The sequence below is a fragment of the Pleurotus ostreatus genome (assembly GCF_014466165.1).
Source record: "Pleurotus ostreatus strain PC9 chromosome Unknown scaffold_4, whole genome shotgun sequence".
NCBI lineage: Eukaryota > Fungi > Basidiomycota > Agaricomycetes > Agaricales > Pleurotaceae > Pleurotus > Pleurotus ostreatus.
Genome location: NW_023503159.1, coordinates 618,799 through 638,425, shown reverse-complemented (window position 1 = coordinate 638,425; position 19,627 = coordinate 618,799). Strand labels below are relative to the sequence as shown.

Genomic DNA, 19,627 nt, shown 5'->3' with positions numbered 1-19,627 from the left:
TTTTGAGGCTTTATATCTCTGCGAGTTGGGGCATCATCATCTAGAGCTCCTGTCTCGTTCCCCTCTAACCCACATTGCGAAAAGGAACTTGATCTAATCACTACCGCAAATATGGATAAACAACCTACTGTGTGGGTGTCGAAACTCACGATGGCACATCGGCAACCACTCCCACGTCTTTCTAGAAGTACGAGAGATCTACAGCTGAAGCATCAGCGATAAGAGTTTGAAACCTCGCACCGCGTGGGGGCAGCTTAGTGTCCGTATCTGACTGAATCTCACACAATTCATCTTCCATGGCAAGGACCCATCAACTTCACCTTGCCCATCAACTGATGCTCAATGGCAATACAGAATGAGCCACCTGACACAAACGCCGGTCGTTGGTGTTAATTCTCTATAAGGGCCCCTCCTCCGAAAGGACTTAGTTCCTGGTCTCAACCCTGCGTTACGCGCGACCCTCCGGAAACATGGCTCCCCCACAGTCGCCCTTCATCGCGAGCATCCCTAACTTGTAAGTCCTAATTCTTCACTACCGGCAAACTTGCACAACTCATGTATCCTCGCGACCAGTACTGGACCACTGGTGAGCTGCTGTTGCCACTATTGTATCGCTCGATATCGTTAACGCTCGGGTAGGCATTGGGCTACATGTTTGGCTGCGGATTATTTGGCATGCTTATCGTGCAAATGTGCAAGTCCGCCACCGCCCTAAACAGTCTCAATGCTAAGCCAACTTTACAGCCGTTTATGTCTCCCATTTCCCGAAAGATAATTGCTGGATCAAGCTACTCGGTACGTTTAGTGAAGCTGAGTGTGCCAACTAGTTACGATGGTGAAAACAGTCTGGATCGTCTTCGTCTGTGAGGCCGTCTTTACCCTTTTCACCACCATCGCTGCTTGGAACAACTTTGGCAAAAATTGGGGTGACGTCGAGACCCTCCTGACCATTGACTGGTCTTGGGATCCTTTACCGATTCTCAACGCGTTGGGTACGACCCCCCCTTTGCAATACCAGAGCATGGCTAATCCCTGACAAACTAGTTGCATCCATGGTCCAAATATTCTTTGCGTGGCGTATCTATCGGTTGTCTAATAAGATCTGGATATCGATTCCGATTGTTTTGGTCAGCCACTTGCAGTTTTCGATAGCTTGCCTATCTAACTATCTAAACTGTTTCATAGGTCTCGTTGCTCCAACTCTGCGCGGCGACCTATTACGACGCAATGGTACGTTACATCTCCATCGACACTCGTTTCAATTTCACCTCAATGGAGTGACCAGGTCATCAAGGAGAAAAACTCGATCTTAACCCTCCTAGCTCTTACGGAGTGGGTGGATGTAGGTGCCCGCCGAATTCCCCGCGTATTCTTACTTATACCCTATCAGACTTGGCTCATCAGCAGCGCTGTGTGCGACATCTTGATCTCAACGGCGATGATTACTATCGTGCGTTCAACCGTCCATGACCCACGTACATGTCTAACTCTCTTGGCATCGTAGCTTGCTCGAGCTAGCTTGAAGTCGCACTTCCGTCGCTCAAGTTCGTCACTGAATCAGATCATCAAGTTCACAATAGAGACGGGCTTTGTCACGACAATCGGCGCCATCATAGAGGTTATCCTGTGGCGCACGATGTCTGAGAACAGCTTTCACTTCATCTTGTGGGTGTTGCCATGATTGTTATTTCCCTCTACTAATCGGCGATGGCATCACAGCTTCTTGACGCTCGGTAGACTGTAAGCACCACTTTGTTGTTTGGATACTGATACATCCTCCTGATGCGTGGTCTAACCTGATATAGGTACTCTTAACGTTCTGCTTGCGTCGCTGAACTCCCGTGCAATCCTATCCGCTCGTCACGGTGGCTATATAGACGTTTCCGCAAGCCAAACCCGATCAGTCCTTTGGTCGGACATGACTTCCACTCTCGCCGGTTCACGTGCGGCGAAGTCGGCCCCCGCTACCATCAACGTGCAGACAACGAAGATCGTACACCAAGATACAGAGCTTGATGACATATCTAAGGTACTTGCACCTGATTTTCCATCATTGATTCCCACTGATATAGCGTAGCATAATGGAACATCTTCTTTCTCAAAGCCAGCAGCGACCGAATTTGTGTGATTTACGTCAAATCCTGTTGTAAATACTTTTTTTGGATAAGATAGGCCTCCCGTACGTATCATGTTGTTTCTTAATTTATGGCCGTGTCTATTGTCCTAGATCATACCATCAACACATGTGTGATTCGGAGAACACTTGGCGTCCGTTGAGGGATTGGTAGAATTCTCTTGTGTGTATCTAGAACGCACTGAAGCTGTACCCAGAGAAGAATCTGATGGTAAGTGTGTAGTGTGAAACTGTAACGTGACGCGAGGGGGTCCTTGAGGGTACCTCGGCGGGAAGCAGATCGCTCGTACAAGAAGTTCCTTCAAAGTTAACTGACGGTGCCGGCTCAGTGGGTGAAATATGATTGGGTACTGCATGATTGAATCAAAGTTCTTGTGTTCTTGTGTTGACTAAGATGTGATGCTCGACGGCAAAAGAATGGTGAGGTATGTCCGCCGAGAGCCTGATAGACCAATGGAAAACCATACCTATTTATACAAGACCATCAGTCGGAGGACAAGTTCACTGAGCGGCATGATGTGTGGACCACACAACCAGCACAAAGGAACGGGAGTCGAATCAGGGCGGGAGAAGCGTAGTGCAGAAAGGCACAGACTGGAGTGTTTGAAGAGAGGAAAAGCCCTGGGGTCTGATAGAGAAGAGTAACAGCGCCTGTGAGTGCCGACTATATGAATACTAGGTAATGCAGAGGAATGATGCAGAGGAATGGATACCGTGATTTACTGCGCCGTGGGTTGCATGAGGAAGAACTTCCTGCCGTTTGGCGAGGTTCTAGTCCGCAACAACGTGAAGTTTCTCTGTCATTGACCGCATGCTACTAGGGTGAATTTTCTTGACGGCTGTAACTTGTTACCGTTGGTGCGTCTTCGACTTTTGATGTCGTTCTGCCAGCCATTCAATCGGAGTGACACGCCCTGTCTCCTGTCGTCCAACGACTGCAGATACACTGTAGTGTCAACGCTTCCGTGGTGTAGTCGTTCTACTATGTAGAATCTGGATATCGATTTCAGATGATGTGGTTTTTGATGCCCTGCACGCAGCCCTGCTCGTCTTTGGTCAGTGAGACTCTGAGACTCGAAACTCTTAATTACGCAAAGCTCGGGGCTGCGGAACTCAATACTGGGAGTACATTTACAGATACACACACATATATTTTGCCAGATGAGTCGTCCAGATGAGCATTATGGCGAGCATTTTGCGCCACTGAATTTGAGGGTTACTCTACGGTATGTCGGGGGCTTGAGCGCTCACAATTACGGATACTTGAAACTTCCAAGTTCTGCCTAGTCCGAGCATCATGGCATGCATCGATGCATCAAACACCTCAGCAGCCAAGTGACCAAGTTCAAGTGGCTAAGCCCCGCGCAACCACCGCCGATACTGAGTTTGCCGGCCATGTCATTCTACGACGGTGCTAGGGTGCCCCCGGATTGGTAATGACATTCCGTCTGAGAAAGCGATTACGTTGCCCGCGGGGCAGAATATCATCATGTGAAAGCTTATATAATATCGCGTTAAGGTATATGAGAAAAAATATGTTTTTACATGGGAATTCCCACCTAATTCATGCGGGCTCGCCTAATCAGAGTGTTAGTTTGATACTTTATAAAAATTGATTTATATTTGCTTCGTGAATAGGGACATAAGTATAAGACCGGTTGATACCTGGTCGGGTGGGTAGATGTCAAGGTAATCTGAAGGGCACACCCAGTGATGATAATTGATGGTTTCTGGCAGGCACAAGCTCAGCAATTCATGTATGATGTCTAGCACAACTATTGCTGATTCATCCTGTACTATTGCCGGAGCTCTAGAGGTGCATTTATTCCTTTATAGAAGCCAAATTTGTATCTTCTACATATTTACTTGGAAATTCTTTGATATATACCCAATAATACCCCTTACCCCTTAGGGGTATTAGGAGATGGCGTGTTATACTGACTCTCAGATGTTTGAACACTCTGAAGACTGTCAGAATTCAAGAGAGACGGTGCAGTGTGCTCTTTTGCATATTTATTACCTGTATACACTCATGATAAGAGGCACAGGGCTCATATGGCACTACACCTGCTCTTATTCTGCAAAAGCTACATCTGTAGCAGATTTGTTTCATATACCATATGTACTGCTAGATCCATTCTTCTTAATGGCTGGCTAATTAGTGTTGGCTCCAGTTACTTGATCCTAAACGGGACTCAGCAGTAGAAAGAAGAATTACACTAGTAGATACGACCCTATAGCCCCTTAGGGGCTCATCAGGAGCAGGTTTTGGGCAATCTCTTAACAATTCCTTAACTGGTATCTAGTTCTGATTACTCCGAGCAGCACCAATCTATACACTATATACTAAGAGTCTTCTTTAGTGGCATGTTCCCATAATTGTGAACTGTGAATGGCAAGGAAATGGTTGGTGAAGTAATTGCTCAATATCTACTCAGGCATGCAAAGCTAACTGATTTCCGGTTGGCTCAGTAACCGCGTTCAAAGCGCTGCAGAAGGTTTAAGGTTCTGGAGTTTTCAAAGTCAGCTGGCAAGAAACGCGCAAGTGCACGCATTCTCCCACGGAGTGACCGTTTTGAAAGTCAGCTCGCAGCTTGCGCGCAAGCCAACAGAGCAGCGCATATTCTCACGGGGTGACCATTTTACTCACGGGGTGGTCATTGGAAGGCACCCCGGCGATAAAATACTCTGTATCGAAGGTGACGAGCAATGTACTTCTGATGCACCGATGAAGCAGCATAGTATTCAATTCTAGGCTTGCGTTGTTGGTGACTTCGGCGATTGCCGTGAGCTGGAGTTCGATACGCGAGGGCACGTGATTCTAAGTCTCTTCAACTTCTACTTACTAGCCGCTTCAATGAATCAAGCTATGAGAACCGATGCAAATGCCTTACCGCTCTCATTTGCAGAGGGTCACAATCCTCAACGTGTCCCTCGCTCGTCGGACAATCTTCGACTCAGTTTCGAGGTCTTGGGTCTCTGAGCTTAGCTGCTTGTGATCTTCTCACGGAAATGATTCCAACGTGGACCACATACAATGACCAATCAATTTCAAGCCAGAAGGCTGCCGTACCACCGGGGACGGAGGCATGGCCGATTAATCACGCAAGGAGGGACCTTCTCGAGCGCATAACTTCCGTTCGTGAGTCATCTTACTCCAAAGGTCTTGATGCATTGATGAGCCTCATATATGTATCGCCCCATATCCGGGTGGGGTTTCCGCCAGTATGACTGCGCTTCCTCCAACTGATGGCTCTCTGTTGCTCTCGCAAACAATCGACTTCCACCTCAAATGCAATCCGACGTTTCCCATGTATGTGTTTGTAGAGGAGGGTTCAGAGCGCGTAATAGTTGTTACCTTTCTGGAGTTTGCAAGAGCATGTCACCGCGTCGCCCACCATGTGCGCCCCAGAGCCTCACCCCAACAACTTGGTCAAGTAGTGGCTATAATTGCGTCCTGCGACACAATTGTTTACCAAGCGCTGGTCTTGGGGTGTATAAAAGCAGGCCTGGTGGTGAGTCGTATTGCCTGAAGTAAGATTCTGTACCCTCAGAAAAATATCCAGCCTTTCCCTATCTCCCCTCGAAATTCGCCTCTTGCAGTAATCGGGTTATTGAAGGCCGTGGATTGCCATCGTATTCTGGGCACGAATACATCACTGAAGGGCCTATTTGCAGGCATTCGAGCGGAAGTTGATAAAGACGATGAAACCTTCTCCGTGAGCATCGAGGAGATCCCCTCTTTAAGGGAGGTGTATCCCCACCTTGGCCAAGAACGGGCCGGTGACGCATTTTCTCCCTACCCAGAACATCTTACAACAGCAGGTCTAAGTAGCATAGCTCTATACCTGCATTCATCTGGAAGTACGGGCTTTCCGAAGGTCATCCCGCTCACCCAGTTGGCCATTTTACAATGGGCTGCCCTCCGTGAGTTTTCTGGCTGTCGAACCTGTTTGCCTTGCTCTGACCCCAAAAACCCATAGCAAGTGTAGCGGACATAAAACACTCCTCGCATCGGTTTGGGAGCATGGCGCTTCCCTCATTTCATACGCTCGGCATCTACTTTCAAGTGCTATGCCCCATTTTTGCTGGAGTGACAGCGGGAGTTTATCCACCGACAATGACGTCGGCTTCGGCGACGCCCATTATGCCTACCCCAGATAACATCTTGGATCATGCGCGCCGTGTTCAATGCGATGTGATTGTGGTTCTCCCGACACTACTCCAAATCTGGTCTCACTCGCCTGACACCCTCGAATATCTCAAATCGCTTTACCTTATTGTAAACGTTTTCTTTGCTCAGAAATCTCCGTCGTACTGACGAGTATATAGGTTTGGTCTGGTGGTTCTCCCCCGCAGAAAGTAGGAGACGCTCTTGCGGCGGCTGGGGTGGCTTGCCGCTCGTTGTATGGCTCGACCGAATTTGGTGCTCCTCTCCGTTGGCTCTACAGAGATGATCTAAACGATTGGGAATATATGCAATTCCCAGAGAGTGATCATTTTCGTTGGATTCCTCAGGGCGCTAGAAGATATGAACTCCACATCCTCGTGAGCGTTGTCGACTCACTCTCACATCCGCCTACTGAACTAAAACGTTTCTAGTCAAGCAAAATAGGACATATCAACGTGCCCAACTTGCCGGATAATGGTTATGCGACATCAGATTTGTTCGAGAAGCATCCTACGAAGGGTAATCTGTGGCGATTGTGGGTGTGCTCCTTCCGTGCAATCTGGCTTTATGATAGATTGGCATCCGCAGAGTTGCCAGGGTGGACGATCTGATAGTGCATGCGACTGGCGAGAAGACGGTGCCCACGCCGATGGAAACGATTATTGGAAGCCATCCAGCGTATGTTTACAGCTTTTCTATGTACACATTCAGTAATGGAGATCCACAGAATCCAAGGTGTTGTTATGTTTGGCGAACGCCAAATCCAACCTGGAGTCCTCATTGAACTGAGGGATCGCACTCGTTATCCCAAATCGGACGAGGAACTTGAGTCGCTTCGAAACTTCCTCTGGTAAATTTATCTTCCTTCGACGTATATACTCATTCAAGTGGCTGATCTGCAGGCAAACGATCGAAGAAGCAAATAGTACTGCCCCTACCTTTAGCCGTATCTACAAGGATATGCTTTTGTTCGTCTCTCCGGACAGACCTCTCCCTCGTGCAGGGAAGGGAACCGTCATGCGTAAAGCTGCCATAACTCTCTACGCTGATGATATACAGAAGCTGTTCGTATACACTTCTTTGAATCATCAAGTCCCTCACGTTTGCGTAGATACGACACTATTGATGCTGGAGTAAGCTCCAGCACTGTCAAGGATCCTGAAGATTGGTCACCCGAAGGTCTGCGCACTTGGCTTACGGCACAGATACTAGATTTGAGGCCAAATAATACCTTGCCCGTGGAAGGAGACTTATTTGAAGAAGGGTTCGATAGGTGGGTTGATAGATCCTCCGTATCATCGCAACAATAGCGTTCTGAATTATTGGCCTCTTACTAGCCTGTCCGCAACGCAGCTACGCCACCGTATCGCTGCAGCACTGCGTTCTGATCCAGCTGCTCTTCGGCAAAGCATTGACATTTCGCAGACCTTGGTCTATGACAATCCCTCCGTCGGGAAATTGGCAGATACCTTGTCTAGTTTGGCGTCTGGGCGTGTTCCGTCCACTGAAGACAGAGCGTCCCGCATCGAGGCTATGATCCAGCTGAACACCTCAAAGCTTGAGCCCATCAAACCGCCTAGCGATGTCGTAAGTAGTGGTGCGACGGTACTGTTGACGGGCTCGACTGGGGGACTTGGCTCACAGCTGCTTTGTGCGCTGTTGAAAAACGACTTCGTCCAGCGAGTTTTCACCTTCAACCGCAACGCTTCTACTCCTGCCAGTGTCAGACAACGGATCTCTTTCCTTGACAAGGGATTGGATGTGTCGTTGCTAGCGTCTCCTAAGCTGGTTCCTCTTGAAGGCGATTTAACGAAACCTTATCTCGCATTAGAGCAGGATATGTACGATAATGTGAGTCGATGTATATTCAGCTACTCAGACGGCGTTGATTGTGGTCTGTTACCCTCAAGCTGCGAGATTCTGTAACAATCGTTATACACAACGGATGGAGACTTGACTTCAACCTGTCACTTCCATCCTTCGAACCGCTCGTCGCTGGAACGAGGAACTTAGTCAACATGGCAAGGACCGGGCCTCGAGCGTCGACAATCCGATTCCTATTCATGTCCTCCATATCCTCAGTGCAATCATGGCAAGGCGACGGACTTGTTCCAGAAGATATCATACCCGATGCTAATGTCGCCATTGGTGCTGGTTACGGCGAATCAAAATATGTTGTGGAAAGGGTACGCTCACCAAGCACTGCCCTTTTTCACGATCTCACGAGTGCATCAGATTCTTGCTGCCAGTGGGATACAAGCATGCTCGTTACGGATAGGGCAGATATGTGGTGGCGAACCCAATGGTGCCTGGTCATTCACGGACTGGGTCCCCATCCTCGTGAAGTCCAGTATCGCTCTCAAGGCCCTGCCTGACTCCCAGGGCGTGCGTACATTTGGACTCGACTTACCCATGCAGCTGCTGAATCTTTACTAGACTGTGTCGTGGATCCAGATGGATTGCGTCGCGCGAGTTGCCCTTGATATCGCTTTCTCCCAGTGCAGCAGGTTGCCTTTGGTCGTGAACATCGTACATCCTCGACCCGTTACTTGGACCTCAGTGTTCACAGCCATCCAACAAGCCTTGCATGCAAATACTCAAGGCCGCATCACCCTGCCATTGATCCCCTTCAAAGAATGGCACGAGTTGCTGCAGACACATGCCATGGGGGCAGATGAGAAGACCATCCTTCAGATTGTGTGTTATTTTTCTCTCTAAACTCCCATTGAAAGTAATCGCCGTTCTTGCAGCCTGCCGTCAAACTTCTTGATTTCTTCGGCCACATTGCCAATGCCCCTGGGGAAACGAAAGGCGCGAGGGAAAGTGGCGGTCTGCCAGCACTATCGGCAGCGAAGGCGCAGGAATTAAGCCCTTCGTTAAGGGAAGCAAAAGATGTGGCGGGTATGAGTGTCTTGAAGTGGTTGGGATACTGGATTAATGGAGGCCTATTTACCTGAGGTGATTATATGGTATAATGCTCTATATCAAGGTACCATCTTGCTACTCCAGAACCGAATCATCACGGCTTCGAAGCAACAATTATAACTCGTGCGACTCTCAGCGTCGGGGAGCATATTAACCGACAAGAGCCGACAAGCAACGCTCACATCGCGGTCAGATGGGTGCACCCTTTACGTGTTCTTGGTGCTTTAGCCGCCCTTCGCCCCATATTCCCGTCATCAGCGCTGATGGACTGCCGCCAACTTTGCAAGCTTTATTTTACTCTTGGGACTCGGGTAGCAACTTGTGTGGATATTATCCACATGCACGGCCCCTTCCTGTGATTCAATGCCGTGATTCATATCAGCATTTTAGCAAGCTAGGTATAATTCAACTCATTTGGCGTCATGAGGAATTGTATTGATAGTTGGTGCCAGAGATGACCAGATGACCAAGACCCGAAGAACTTCTATGATCGATGAGCGGCGAAATAACCTCAGTCTTCGGATACTTTCGATGCAACCTTCGTTCCGAGCTGGCTAGGGCCCCAAGCTTGATCTAGTCTACCCACGTATGGGCATTACCATGGCTCTTGGATATAAAGTTGAAGTGTTGAAGGCTCTGACACCAATACCTCCAATCCCAGTGCTCTAACTTCAACACGATGGTCTTCGCGCTGTTTCAGCTCCTTAGCGTCCTGCCACTAATTGCTTTTGGTGAGCCTGTCGAACATCGGACCAGAGCCTTCGCGCGAGGGAACTGGACCCTTACACAAGAAGGGTTCGTCGCTGTCCATGATTTCCTCCAAGCATTGACCCAACCGAGGTTATTTGCAGTACAACTGGTGTTAGCGCAATGCAGCTGACTGTAGTCTCTGATACGAAAGCCATTGTCTTCGACAAAATGTACGAATAGTCTCTATCAAGTGAACAACGTTAACTAACTTAATCTTCTACGCAGAGAGCATAATCCCTTGCTGGTGAATGGACATCCTGCATGGGCTTCTGAAATCGATCTCCCGTCCAGGACTATACGGCCGCTGAACCCACTCAGCAACACCTTTTGTGGGACTGGAAGTTTCCTCAGCAATGGCACATTCGTCCATTCTGCCGGCAACCCGATTGAAATCGAGGTTGGCGCTCCCTACGGTGAGTATTGGTGGGAATCTGGGTTCAATGGGGTGCTGACGCGTATGAAGCTATAAGCGGTTTGCAGAGCGTACGCTTGTTCACGCCATGCAACGATGGGAGTTGCGATATCATAGAAAATCCTAATAGGCTTCGACTCGCAACTAAACGATGGTATACTGCATCGGTGGGTTTGATACGGCATGGATGCATCGCAGTTAATTTACCTCTGAATTTATAGACTAGACTTGAGGATGGCTCTGTATTGATTTTTGGGTAGGTCGGCGCATTTGTGTACCTTGGACCCAAGCTTACTATTGGTGCATAGTGGATCCGTCATCGGCGGGTAAGCGTCGTCGGAACATCAAGACCGTGTCCCAGCCCTAACGTTATGTTCAGCTTCATCAATAACGCGTCGGTGAATAATCCAACGTTCGAATTCTTCCCGCCAAAGAACATACACGGTCCGTATATGCTCTATCCATGCTTTATTACCATCGTCTAATGCGCGCGCTAACTTGCGAAGGTTTCAACGGTCTTCAAATCCCTAGCAAGTTTTTGGTAGACACTTTGATTGCGAACCAGTTCCCCACTGTGATGTCCCTTCCCGATGGAAATCTTTTCGTTGTCGCTAACCAGGAGGCAATGCTATTCAACTGGAAGACTAACAGAGAAACACGTCTCCCTAGATTGCCTAATGGCATCAGGATCTCCTACCCTTTCTCTGGCGGCGTCGTCATGCTTCCATTGACAATCGAAAACAACTTCACTCCCGAAATCTTGACTTGTGGTGGCGCCGCTATCTCCGACGCGCTTCCAGATATTGAATACTCCTCACAATCCCCTGCTTCTACTCAATGCGCCAGAATGGTACTGAACAAGGCTGGGATCGCGTCTGGCTGGAAGGTGGAACACATGCCTCAGCCGTGGACAATGGTGGAATTGGTCCTTTTACCCGACCGCCGAGTTCTACTAGTGAACGGAATGAGATCTGGCGTCAGCGGATTCAATAGCGTAGGCCCACACATGCTCAAAGAGGGAGCCGCTCATAGATTTCGAGTAGGTCCATGATCCAGTCGGACAAAGTAACGCGGATCATCCAAACTTCACACCATTCATTTACGACCCAAATGCACCAGCTGGACGTCGCTTCTCCTCTGCTGGCGTCACTTCTAAAATTGCTAGGATGTATCACTCTACGGCTACCGTTATTCCTGATGGGTCAATTCTTATCGGTACGTCAGACTCTCACCACAATTCGAAGTTATGGAGACATGTTCTTCATTTACAGCGGGATCAAATCCCAATGCCGATTTCGTGGCTAACGCCACGTTCCCATCTGAATACAGGTATGAGTGTTGTTCGTGATATCACCGCTCCACTCACAATGACAATGGCAGAATGGAGTTCTTGTCTCCTCCTTATATGTTTGAGAATCGTCCGACGTTCAGGGGCCTCCCGGCTCTCGTCGACTACGGCAAAACCTTCACGTTGGATATCACCTTGCCCGCTACGGCCACGGGGGTTACAGGTCTGCCCGTCTTTGCGAATAGTCGGACATGCTGTTGCTCATTATGCTCGTCCTGTCAGTTGCCTTGATGGACTTCGGCTTCGCTACGCATACCGTTCACATGGACCAGAAATTTGTAGAAATGAGATCTACACTATCTCGCGATAGGAAGTCCATTCGCGTCACTGCACCTGCAAACCCACGTCTCTTCTCTCCTGGCCCGGGCTTCGTCTTCATCGTCACTGATAAAGGCGTACCTAGCGTGGCGAAACGGCTCATCATCGGGAAGGGTGCGTCCCCACCAGTGGACCAAGGTGCTATTGATAAGTACGGGCTTCATTACCTCTTCTTGACAGCTTCGCTTATCACCGTTTGTAGCCTTCTGAAGAACACGGAGCCGCCTACAGCTTGACCTATTCTATTCAATCTTCTATCTGAACATTCTCCGCATTCTGCCCCCCTTCCTTGCCATGTGAGTGATAAATACTAGTACATGCACCTCGTCTACAAAAAATCTTTCGTACAACTGAGTGTATACATTTGTCTTGTATGTATCATAATGACTACGCACTTCCGCCTTCTTCTTTACTTACGCTGGCGCCCACCTCTTCGACCTCATCGCCTTCCATGTCGGCCTCAGGTTCTTCAACAGCGACAGCTGGCGCATTCTTTTGTTGTTGCGCAGCCAATCCTGCAACCGTTATATCGGCACCAAACAAACGAAGGCTTAGCGCGCTATGCCAAAGAGTCAGTTTGTGCTTCATCTGCAAGCTCTTCAGGAGTACCTTTTGGCCTTCTTATCGACCATCAAGCTTATCGACACGTTTGATTTCCAGATCGGTAGAATAATGTCGTGCGATAGACTGGAGACGGAGGGCTTAGCACCTCCAAATAACAGAGTAACTACAGGAACTCACGTTACTGCAGCATACGTCCCCGCTAGGTACCCTGAGAATATGATTCCCGATATCTGGAGGATATTTAGCGATTGTTACAGACCTGAATGAAGAAAGGAGGCACCTTTCGACTCAATCTGACTTCGGAAGGGTTCCTCAAACGAAGCGCATGTTGGATGGTACGCCTTGAGCAATATCCTCAATGTACCGACTCCGGATTCCATTATCGTGGACGGATCGATGTACGGGAGCACCACCGGCAGCCCCTCTCCGAGCACTCTGAACTGGGCGTCTCCGTCCCTCCCCGCCTCTTGCTTCGCGAGGACTTTGGTGCCCGCGGTAGTAAGCCTTATGCGTGTATAGTCATTGTTCAATATGATGGTCTTGACGATGTCATTGGTGAGGTAGAGTGAGCGGACGGCGTCTCCACCGGGATTGCGGACGAGAATATTGGAGGCAGGGAATCCGTCTGTCAGCTTCAAGCGGTTGCTGAATTCGGTTCAGGGGCGGTAACGAAAAAAAGCAACACCAAGAAACATACATGCAACTGGTCAAAATAGGATCCTTTGACGATAAGAAGGTGTACGGGTTCTCCTTGAAGTCGTAAGATATGGGTTTTGAGTCGCCATCTTCTGGGGTTTCAGAGCCGGCAGGTTCGGCGGCCACGATGGGCTGAACAGGTTGCGCATCTACGTCGATCGCGCCCTCGGTTTCCTGCGCCAAACGTGGCTTCTTGGCGTCGGGAACGTCGCTTGGCTCTGCTGCCTCGCGTTTCCTTTCTCTGGGAGGTGCATTGGTTGAGGCGCCCTGACGGTAGAGAAAGAAATCTCGTACTTCGTGTCAGGTCCTCCCTGCTGCCTTTTCTGCAATACAGCAACGAAGAAACCGCCAGTGTCTTGTAGGTGCGGATAGATGCGAATACTACAGCGGGGGCTGAGATTCACGTGTTGGAGGAAGGAGAAAGTCGGTACCACCGTGTCAGGTTTAGATCTGCTACATCCGACGGGGGCCAGTGGCCTTTCGTTAACTTCACCGGGTCGATGCTCGATAGAGAATCTCGGTATTCCTGATATGTATTGAAATACGTTTCGGCTGTCTTGTCAGCGGTGGGTGTCCATGATGTCAGACCAGGACATCTCCTCAGCTCTGGATACCGGGATGATACATCGACCAGTTCGTACTCTGTCGTTGTGTTACAAATCTACGATGATGCACGAAGGGGGTGCAAGTGTACCTGGGTATGTCTTAAGTGCGACGGCAATGACGGCCTCGTTTTCAACGGGGTTGAGCGAGCAAGTGGAGTACACGATCCTTCCAGACGCGTTGACCATCCGCATGGCCCGCACTAGTATGCGAACCTGGAGTCTAAACGACGAAAGTGAGCTAGAACTTGCTAGTTATCGAGAGACGAGCGCAGTACGCATGTAACCCATTGCCGTCGCCCGGCTGCCATTTGCGCCATATGCCCGAGTTCTTCCGGATGGTCCCATCGCCGCTGCAGGGCACGTCGCAAAGGATCCTATCAAATAGCAGTTGGTTCGTGTGGCGTTTGGAGTTGCTGCCGCCGATTTTGATGATGGGGTAGATCGACGCGTCTAGGTTGGTGACCATGAGCGCTGGGCTGGGCAGTCTTGCCGACTGATGGATCAGCAAGTGCGTCCGCTTTTGGTCGCTGTCGTTGGCTATAAGGAGACCTGGTGGAACGGACGTTGAGGTGACTGTGTCATCGGCATGCAGTGCCTCGAGGAGTTGCGCTGTCTAGGCATGACGGTTAGCCTTTGCATGGCTAATTAAGGTGAATGAAGGGGTACCTTGGAACCGGGAGCAGCGCACATGTCCATGACCTAAAAGAAGGGGGACAGGAATTGGTTGTTTAGAGGGGCGGGTCATACCTTGTGGTGGGGGAGAACATCGAGAAACAGAGGGGGAAGCATGCTGACGGCTTCCTGGCGGGAGATGTTGCCGACTTCTGTCTCGGAAACAAGGAAGTAATGGAACTTCTTGAACTCGGGCTGCTTGCGAAGAACAGGCTTTGCAACATTGAATTGCCAAGCCAGTCCTTCTGGGTACCTTTTGTGACGTTAAGATTCGCCACGCGCGAGTCGAGAAACGCATACCAAGGAAGCTGTTCCGGAGGCGGTAGCGGCTGTCCTTCAAACAGCACGTCCTTCAGACTGGGCACGTAGTTGTTTTGTATTAGTTCGTTTATTGATTTTGCGGTCCTGAGAATTCGGCGATCAGCTACGCCTCGTCTACCTCGGGTTCGTCAAGGCTCACTGTCTACTGCCTGCAACTCGAAAGGTAGTGGGCAACGGGCGTCGCAGAGACTGCATGAATTCATCCCATGCGTCGTCTGGTATTATTTGCTGCTTCTTGTAGTACGAATCGAGCCGCTGATTGAACATTTCCGACTCGGTGACAACATCGGTACGAGTGTCAGCACGCGACCCCCCTCGGCCACCACGCCTGCCTCCACGTTTCTGCAGATAATTGAGTGGCGATGTTGATAGGAAAATGAGTAACAGACTTTGTTATTACGGCCCATGAAGTGCGCCTTGTGTCACCGCTAGTAAAATGCCCAAAAAGGAAGGAGGAAGCTCAGCACGCCTGCTTGTCCTTGTTTGCCTCAGTCACGATCACGTGCGGAGCCCTGAATTCGCAACAATGGAGTTGGTTCAAGTTCAATTTCTCACCTTCACTTCATCATGGACCAGGAGAACATCCCTATCACCCGGACTCGACCAAAAATGTCTGAATTGGCCGTCGCCAAGCTCAGTCCTTTGAAGAGGTCGGACACTATCAACGCCGACGAGACTTTGCAGTTGCCATCGCCACCTTCAAGCCAACTCAACATTATGGACATGGATTTGAGGTCAATGAGAGGGTCGTCTTCGGACGCATCAAGGTCGTTGATCAGTCCGCCTCCAGAAGAAGCGTTGAGGGGAATAGACGACGCAGTAAGTACCCCAGTTCAATGCCCTTTTCGATGGAGTGCGTGAACTCCACTTCTAGCCAACCTCGCCCTTCACACCGTCTCTCGTGGCAAACTCGCGTTCCAAGGCCTCAAGCTCCAAACGAAAGCGCACTGCAGCATCTACGTCTAGCTCTACATCTAGTTATACCACATTCCGGGCGACACCCATTCTGGAAGCAACCCCGAATCCCAAACCGCGCAAGCAGCTGAGGAAGCACACACGAGCACTATCCAACCAATCCTCGGAAAGTGATACCGTCATGACGTCCCCGTTGGCTACAGGAAGACGACGGACGCCCACTCTACGAGTTACAGAGTATCCAGAGCACTCACCAAGCCCACAAACAACGCCAACACGTGCCCAGCGAACGTCTCCGATCAGACGCACGTCGACACCAAGCAGGTCGCGAACCACATCACCGAAGACTTCGCCACATAAGAGCCGCCCTCATTATCTACAATCACCTCATGCGCAGAATCCGGAGGCCAACTATATCCCGCCCTTTCCGGTTGCGGCACTATCATTCGACGAATCTTGCAACCGTAATACATCTATCCGCCGTGCACGACGCAGCGCGACACCGGTTATACCTCCATACGAGCCCCCGCCAGATGTTTTCACACCACCGAAAGTCGTCGTTCTCAGCCCGCCAACCCAATCCCGACGTGCGAGCTCCAAGCCCCGGATGTCGCGAACCAAGAGCGCAACGCCGAAACCTGAATTAGGAAAATCACGAAAGAGGGTCACTGGCGTATTGACCATCAAGACTGAAATGCCTGAAATAGATCTCACCGACCCTGCTCCCCCGCCTTCACCGACCGATGATCCCTTACTCCTCAGTGGGCCTGTTGACGTGCCGAGCTCCTCACGGTCGCGACGTTCTCGCAACAGGACGGAAGAGTGCACCCCCACAGCGCGCAAACAACTCGTCTTTTCATTACCGAAGATACCTGACTTCAAATCCAAGACTCCACCCCTCCAATTTCCTACGTCGCCACCTGGTGTACCAAGATCAGAAGAAACACCTCCAGCCAATCCCGCCTTTCCAAGTGACCTCCCAGCATCATCTCCTTTGCCCAGCAGCGACGACGATGGCTGTGATGATGGCCCTTTGGAGTTCCTTCAGCATGGCCCGATCCAGGAGTTTGAGACATCGACGGACATGGATATGGATTTACCCATCTTCAACTTGGACCCCAATGCAGCGGACGACGCATTCTCTGATAGCGACGATGAATTACCTCCGCCCAACCCTGTGAGCAAAGCGTCTGTAGTTGACGAAGGGGAAGGCGAATACACCGGGCGGTGGAAGTTGTTGGCTGTACCAACCAAGAACGACCCACCGTCCAGCGCGACGAGAGAACGCATGGACAAGTGGGGCAATCCTATCAGTCCATTTCCACAACGCTTGGCTAAATCGGTTGAACGTCTTATATTCAGCCCGGACGTTGAAGCCGAGCAGACACCGGCAACCCCTCAACAATTACCCCCCGAGCATCCACAGGCCGTCGAGCCCGAGTTGGAGCTACCTGTGGTTACCGAGCCAGAACCTACCGAGCCAGCGCCCGTTGGTGCCTTCGACTTCGACGTCAGCTTTGAGTCCGCTGGTGGGGGAGATAACGTAGATCATGAAGACGACACGTTTGCTTTCGGTGACCAGTCTTTTGAAGTCGAGCTAAATGATGAGGGTGCGGATGAAGAAGCTGATGAAGATCCCTTGTTTGTCCACCAGGGAGATGAAGTAGAGGTCGCCGACATGCAAGTGGCCGAAGAAAGAGTTCATCCGGCGCCACCTTTGCTACCCGCTGAAGATAATGAACTCGCCGAGCATCAGGAAACCGGAGGTGTTCCTATGATCGTCGAGGGTCCCCCAGAAACTACCGACCTTGAGATGCAAACCAAGTCCGAAGATGATTTGCAACCTCTGGACCTCAGCACCCCGGTTGAATTCCACGGATGTGAAGACGAAGCGATGTCAAACGACCCACCAACCGCGCCGGTCGTTTCGCCAATGCCCACCCCGGAGGAACATACTAGCATTTCAGCAGATGACGAGATGAAGGTGGTCCCAGACGTAGATTCGAGCGATGAAAGCGATAACGAAGTTGGTGACACAAGCGTGGTGGAGATTACCAGCGAGGATCCTGTAGCCGCCGCAAGAGCAGCAGCGATTTTGAAACAGGTCAGTGGTACTCGACCTGCGTAATAAGTCTATGTTCTGAGGCGTTATGGGTAGCATGACTACGAGCTCTATAGCAGAATTATCTTGCAGCACCGACGAAAATCAACAGCCAGTAGGAGCTCGTCGCCCAGCGGCCTGGATCAAACGGCTCGACATTCACGACGACGAAGCGCCTCCGCAGGTGGTATCAACAAGTCACGCTCGCCGAGTAAGCGGGCAACTTCGAGAAGACTTTCCCCGCGCGCCGTTGGTGGCATGATAGGGGATGCTGTAGTGATTCCAGGGAGCCCAGTGATGACTCTGCCCGAATTGCTGCAAAAAGCTGAACGTGACATTCAAGTGGAGTTGGTGCGTCGCGGCGCCGTTGATGCCATTCAACGTGAGAGCCCCGCCTGGCAGGATCCGTATACGACGCCGTGTCCCCCTACTAGGCGTTTCCCTCTACCATCGGCTCCTCGAGAGCAAGATGCGGCTACGCCCCGCGTGTGGTTGAAGGACGATTGGAAAATCCTGGACTCTTGCTTCACCGACGAAAGGCTAGAATTGGGCGCAACTGTTGCGCTCGGAGAGGATATTGAAGGCGACTTGGATGTATTAGCCGACGTCGACGATGTATCTTTAGATGATGTCGTTGATCGTTTCATCGACCAGATAGGCGGCGAAGCTGTAGCTAAATCCTATGGTGATGGCTGGAGCCGGTATGTCAATTCCTTAGGTACCCTGTTAGAATGTTTAACCATCCTCCATCAGGGATAACCTACTGCGTAGAGCAAAGGCTCTCCAGGATAAACAGCGCAAAGGCCACGTTCCCCCACCTACGATACCTGCACACGTAAGGACGCCTAGTCCATTCACCTTCGGCAAGATACGATCGCCATCCATGGAGATACCTGACTTCACCCCCGCCGCCATGCGCTACGTACCCCGCACCCAAGCAGAGCCTTCGAACCCCTACCCCCAACCATCAACTGACCTCCCTTTCCAAAACCTCCCGGCGGAGAGGCCAAGGACACTTCCTGCCACTCTCCTTGCACCTCGATATTCGCATCTACTCGATGAAGCTATAGTAGTCAGCCAATCTCCGTCGTCTGGGTCTTGTCAAGAGTCTACATCAGAATCAGGAATCAGCGACGGACCCATGCAGTCAGAGCTCCCGCCTCATGAACCTTGGACACCACATCAACCGATGACGATGGGGAAGCGTGTAAAAGGGATGTTGTTCTCGTATCTCCCGTCACTATCGAAGACTGCACCTCAACCTTCTCGATCCTCGAAAGCTGTCTCTGGCTTACCACTTCCTCCTCCCGATATCTTGGAGAAGCATCGCAAACCAGTCGTCACGCCTGTGCGGCCGCCGCCTCCGAAGGTCACGCATCCGAAGGAACTCGTCAACTTGCATCCCGCTCCAGTAGTGCCCAAGAAAGCTTCCCTCCTGCCCAAGCGGGAGAAACCGAAGAGACTCGTGAAACTCCATCCGGTGACTCCTCCCGAGGTTCGCTCCGAGCCAGCCGCCTTTCCTAGACCAAGGAGAAGCAGTGGAGGTAGTGTCAAAGATCTAGTGAAGAATTTTGAACAGATAGAGCAGGTGGCTGGCAATGTGGGTGGTACTTTGAAGAGGGTCAAGAGTGTGACAGAATTGAGGAAGGGTAAACATCTAGAGCATGCACGACCTACCTGGAAACCTTGATTGTA

At 50.5% G+C, this 19,627-nt stretch overlaps 5 protein-coding genes across 5 annotated transcripts; 4 read left to right on the top strand and 1 right to left on the bottom strand.

Moving 5' to 3' along the window:
- Positions 1–470: 470 nt before the first annotated feature.
- PC9H_006044 (uncharacterized protein) lies at positions 471–2,128 on the top strand (the record flags this gene model as incomplete). Its single annotated transcript, XM_036775598.1, has 12 exons — positions 471–514; positions 574–586; positions 640–795; positions 869–992; positions 1,045–1,127; positions 1,186–1,230; positions 1,286–1,342; positions 1,391–1,450; positions 1,505–1,665; positions 1,720–1,733; positions 1,806–2,029; positions 2,078–2,128. The coding sequence occupies 12 exons, from the start codon at positions 471–473 to the stop codon at positions 2,126–2,128; spliced, it is 1,032 nt and encodes a 343-aa protein (XP_036631617.1).
- A 3,233-nt stretch (positions 2,129–5,361) lies between these two features.
- PC9H_006043 (uncharacterized protein) lies at positions 5,362–9,262 on the top strand (the record flags this gene model as incomplete). The annotated part of the gene is made up of 14 exons (XM_036775597.1): positions 5,362–5,649; positions 5,701–6,061; positions 6,118–6,416; positions 6,467–6,682; positions 6,737–6,840; positions 6,894–6,983; positions 7,033–7,155; positions 7,208–7,369; positions 7,417–7,578; positions 7,643–8,156; positions 8,216–8,491; positions 8,541–8,690; positions 8,742–9,002; positions 9,056–9,262. 14 exons carry the CDS (start codon positions 5,362–5,364, stop codon positions 9,260–9,262), a joined length of 3,213 nt encoding a protein of 1,070 aa, XP_036631616.1.
- A 647-nt stretch (positions 9,263–9,909) lies between these two features.
- PC9H_006042 (uncharacterized protein) lies at positions 9,910–12,294 on the top strand (the record flags this gene model as incomplete). Its single annotated transcript, XM_036775596.1, has 11 exons — positions 9,910–10,025; positions 10,082–10,150; positions 10,206–10,403; positions 10,451–10,559; positions 10,614–10,648; positions 10,754–10,836; positions 10,899–11,386; positions 11,436–11,607; positions 11,664–11,721; positions 11,773–11,903; positions 11,963–12,294. The coding sequence occupies 11 exons, from the start codon at positions 9,910–9,912 to the stop codon at positions 12,292–12,294; spliced, it is 1,791 nt and encodes a 596-aa protein (XP_036631615.1).
- Positions 12,295–12,445: 151 nt separating this feature from the next.
- Positions 12,446–15,323, bottom strand: PC9H_006041 (uncharacterized protein; the record flags this gene model as incomplete). Its single annotated transcript, XM_036775595.1, has 14 exons — positions 12,446–12,617; positions 12,668–12,745; positions 12,800–12,830; positions 12,903–13,267; positions 13,320–13,559; positions 13,613–13,699; positions 13,750–13,960; positions 14,013–14,143; positions 14,199–14,536; positions 14,590–14,622; positions 14,671–14,848; positions 14,890–15,000; positions 15,056–15,258; positions 15,306–15,323. The coding sequence occupies 14 exons, from the start codon at positions 15,321–15,323 to the stop codon at positions 12,446–12,448; spliced, it is 2,196 nt and encodes a 731-aa protein (XP_036631614.1).
- Positions 15,324–15,483: 160 nt separating this feature from the next.
- Positions 15,484–19,622, top strand: PC9H_006040 (uncharacterized protein; the record flags this gene model as incomplete). Its single annotated transcript, XM_036775594.1, has 5 exons — positions 15,484–15,735; positions 15,791–17,935; positions 18,026–18,143; positions 18,219–18,633; positions 18,686–19,622. 5 exons carry the CDS (start codon positions 15,484–15,486, stop codon positions 19,620–19,622), a joined length of 3,867 nt encoding a protein of 1,288 aa, XP_036631613.1.
- Positions 19,623–19,627: the final 5 nt, after the last annotated feature.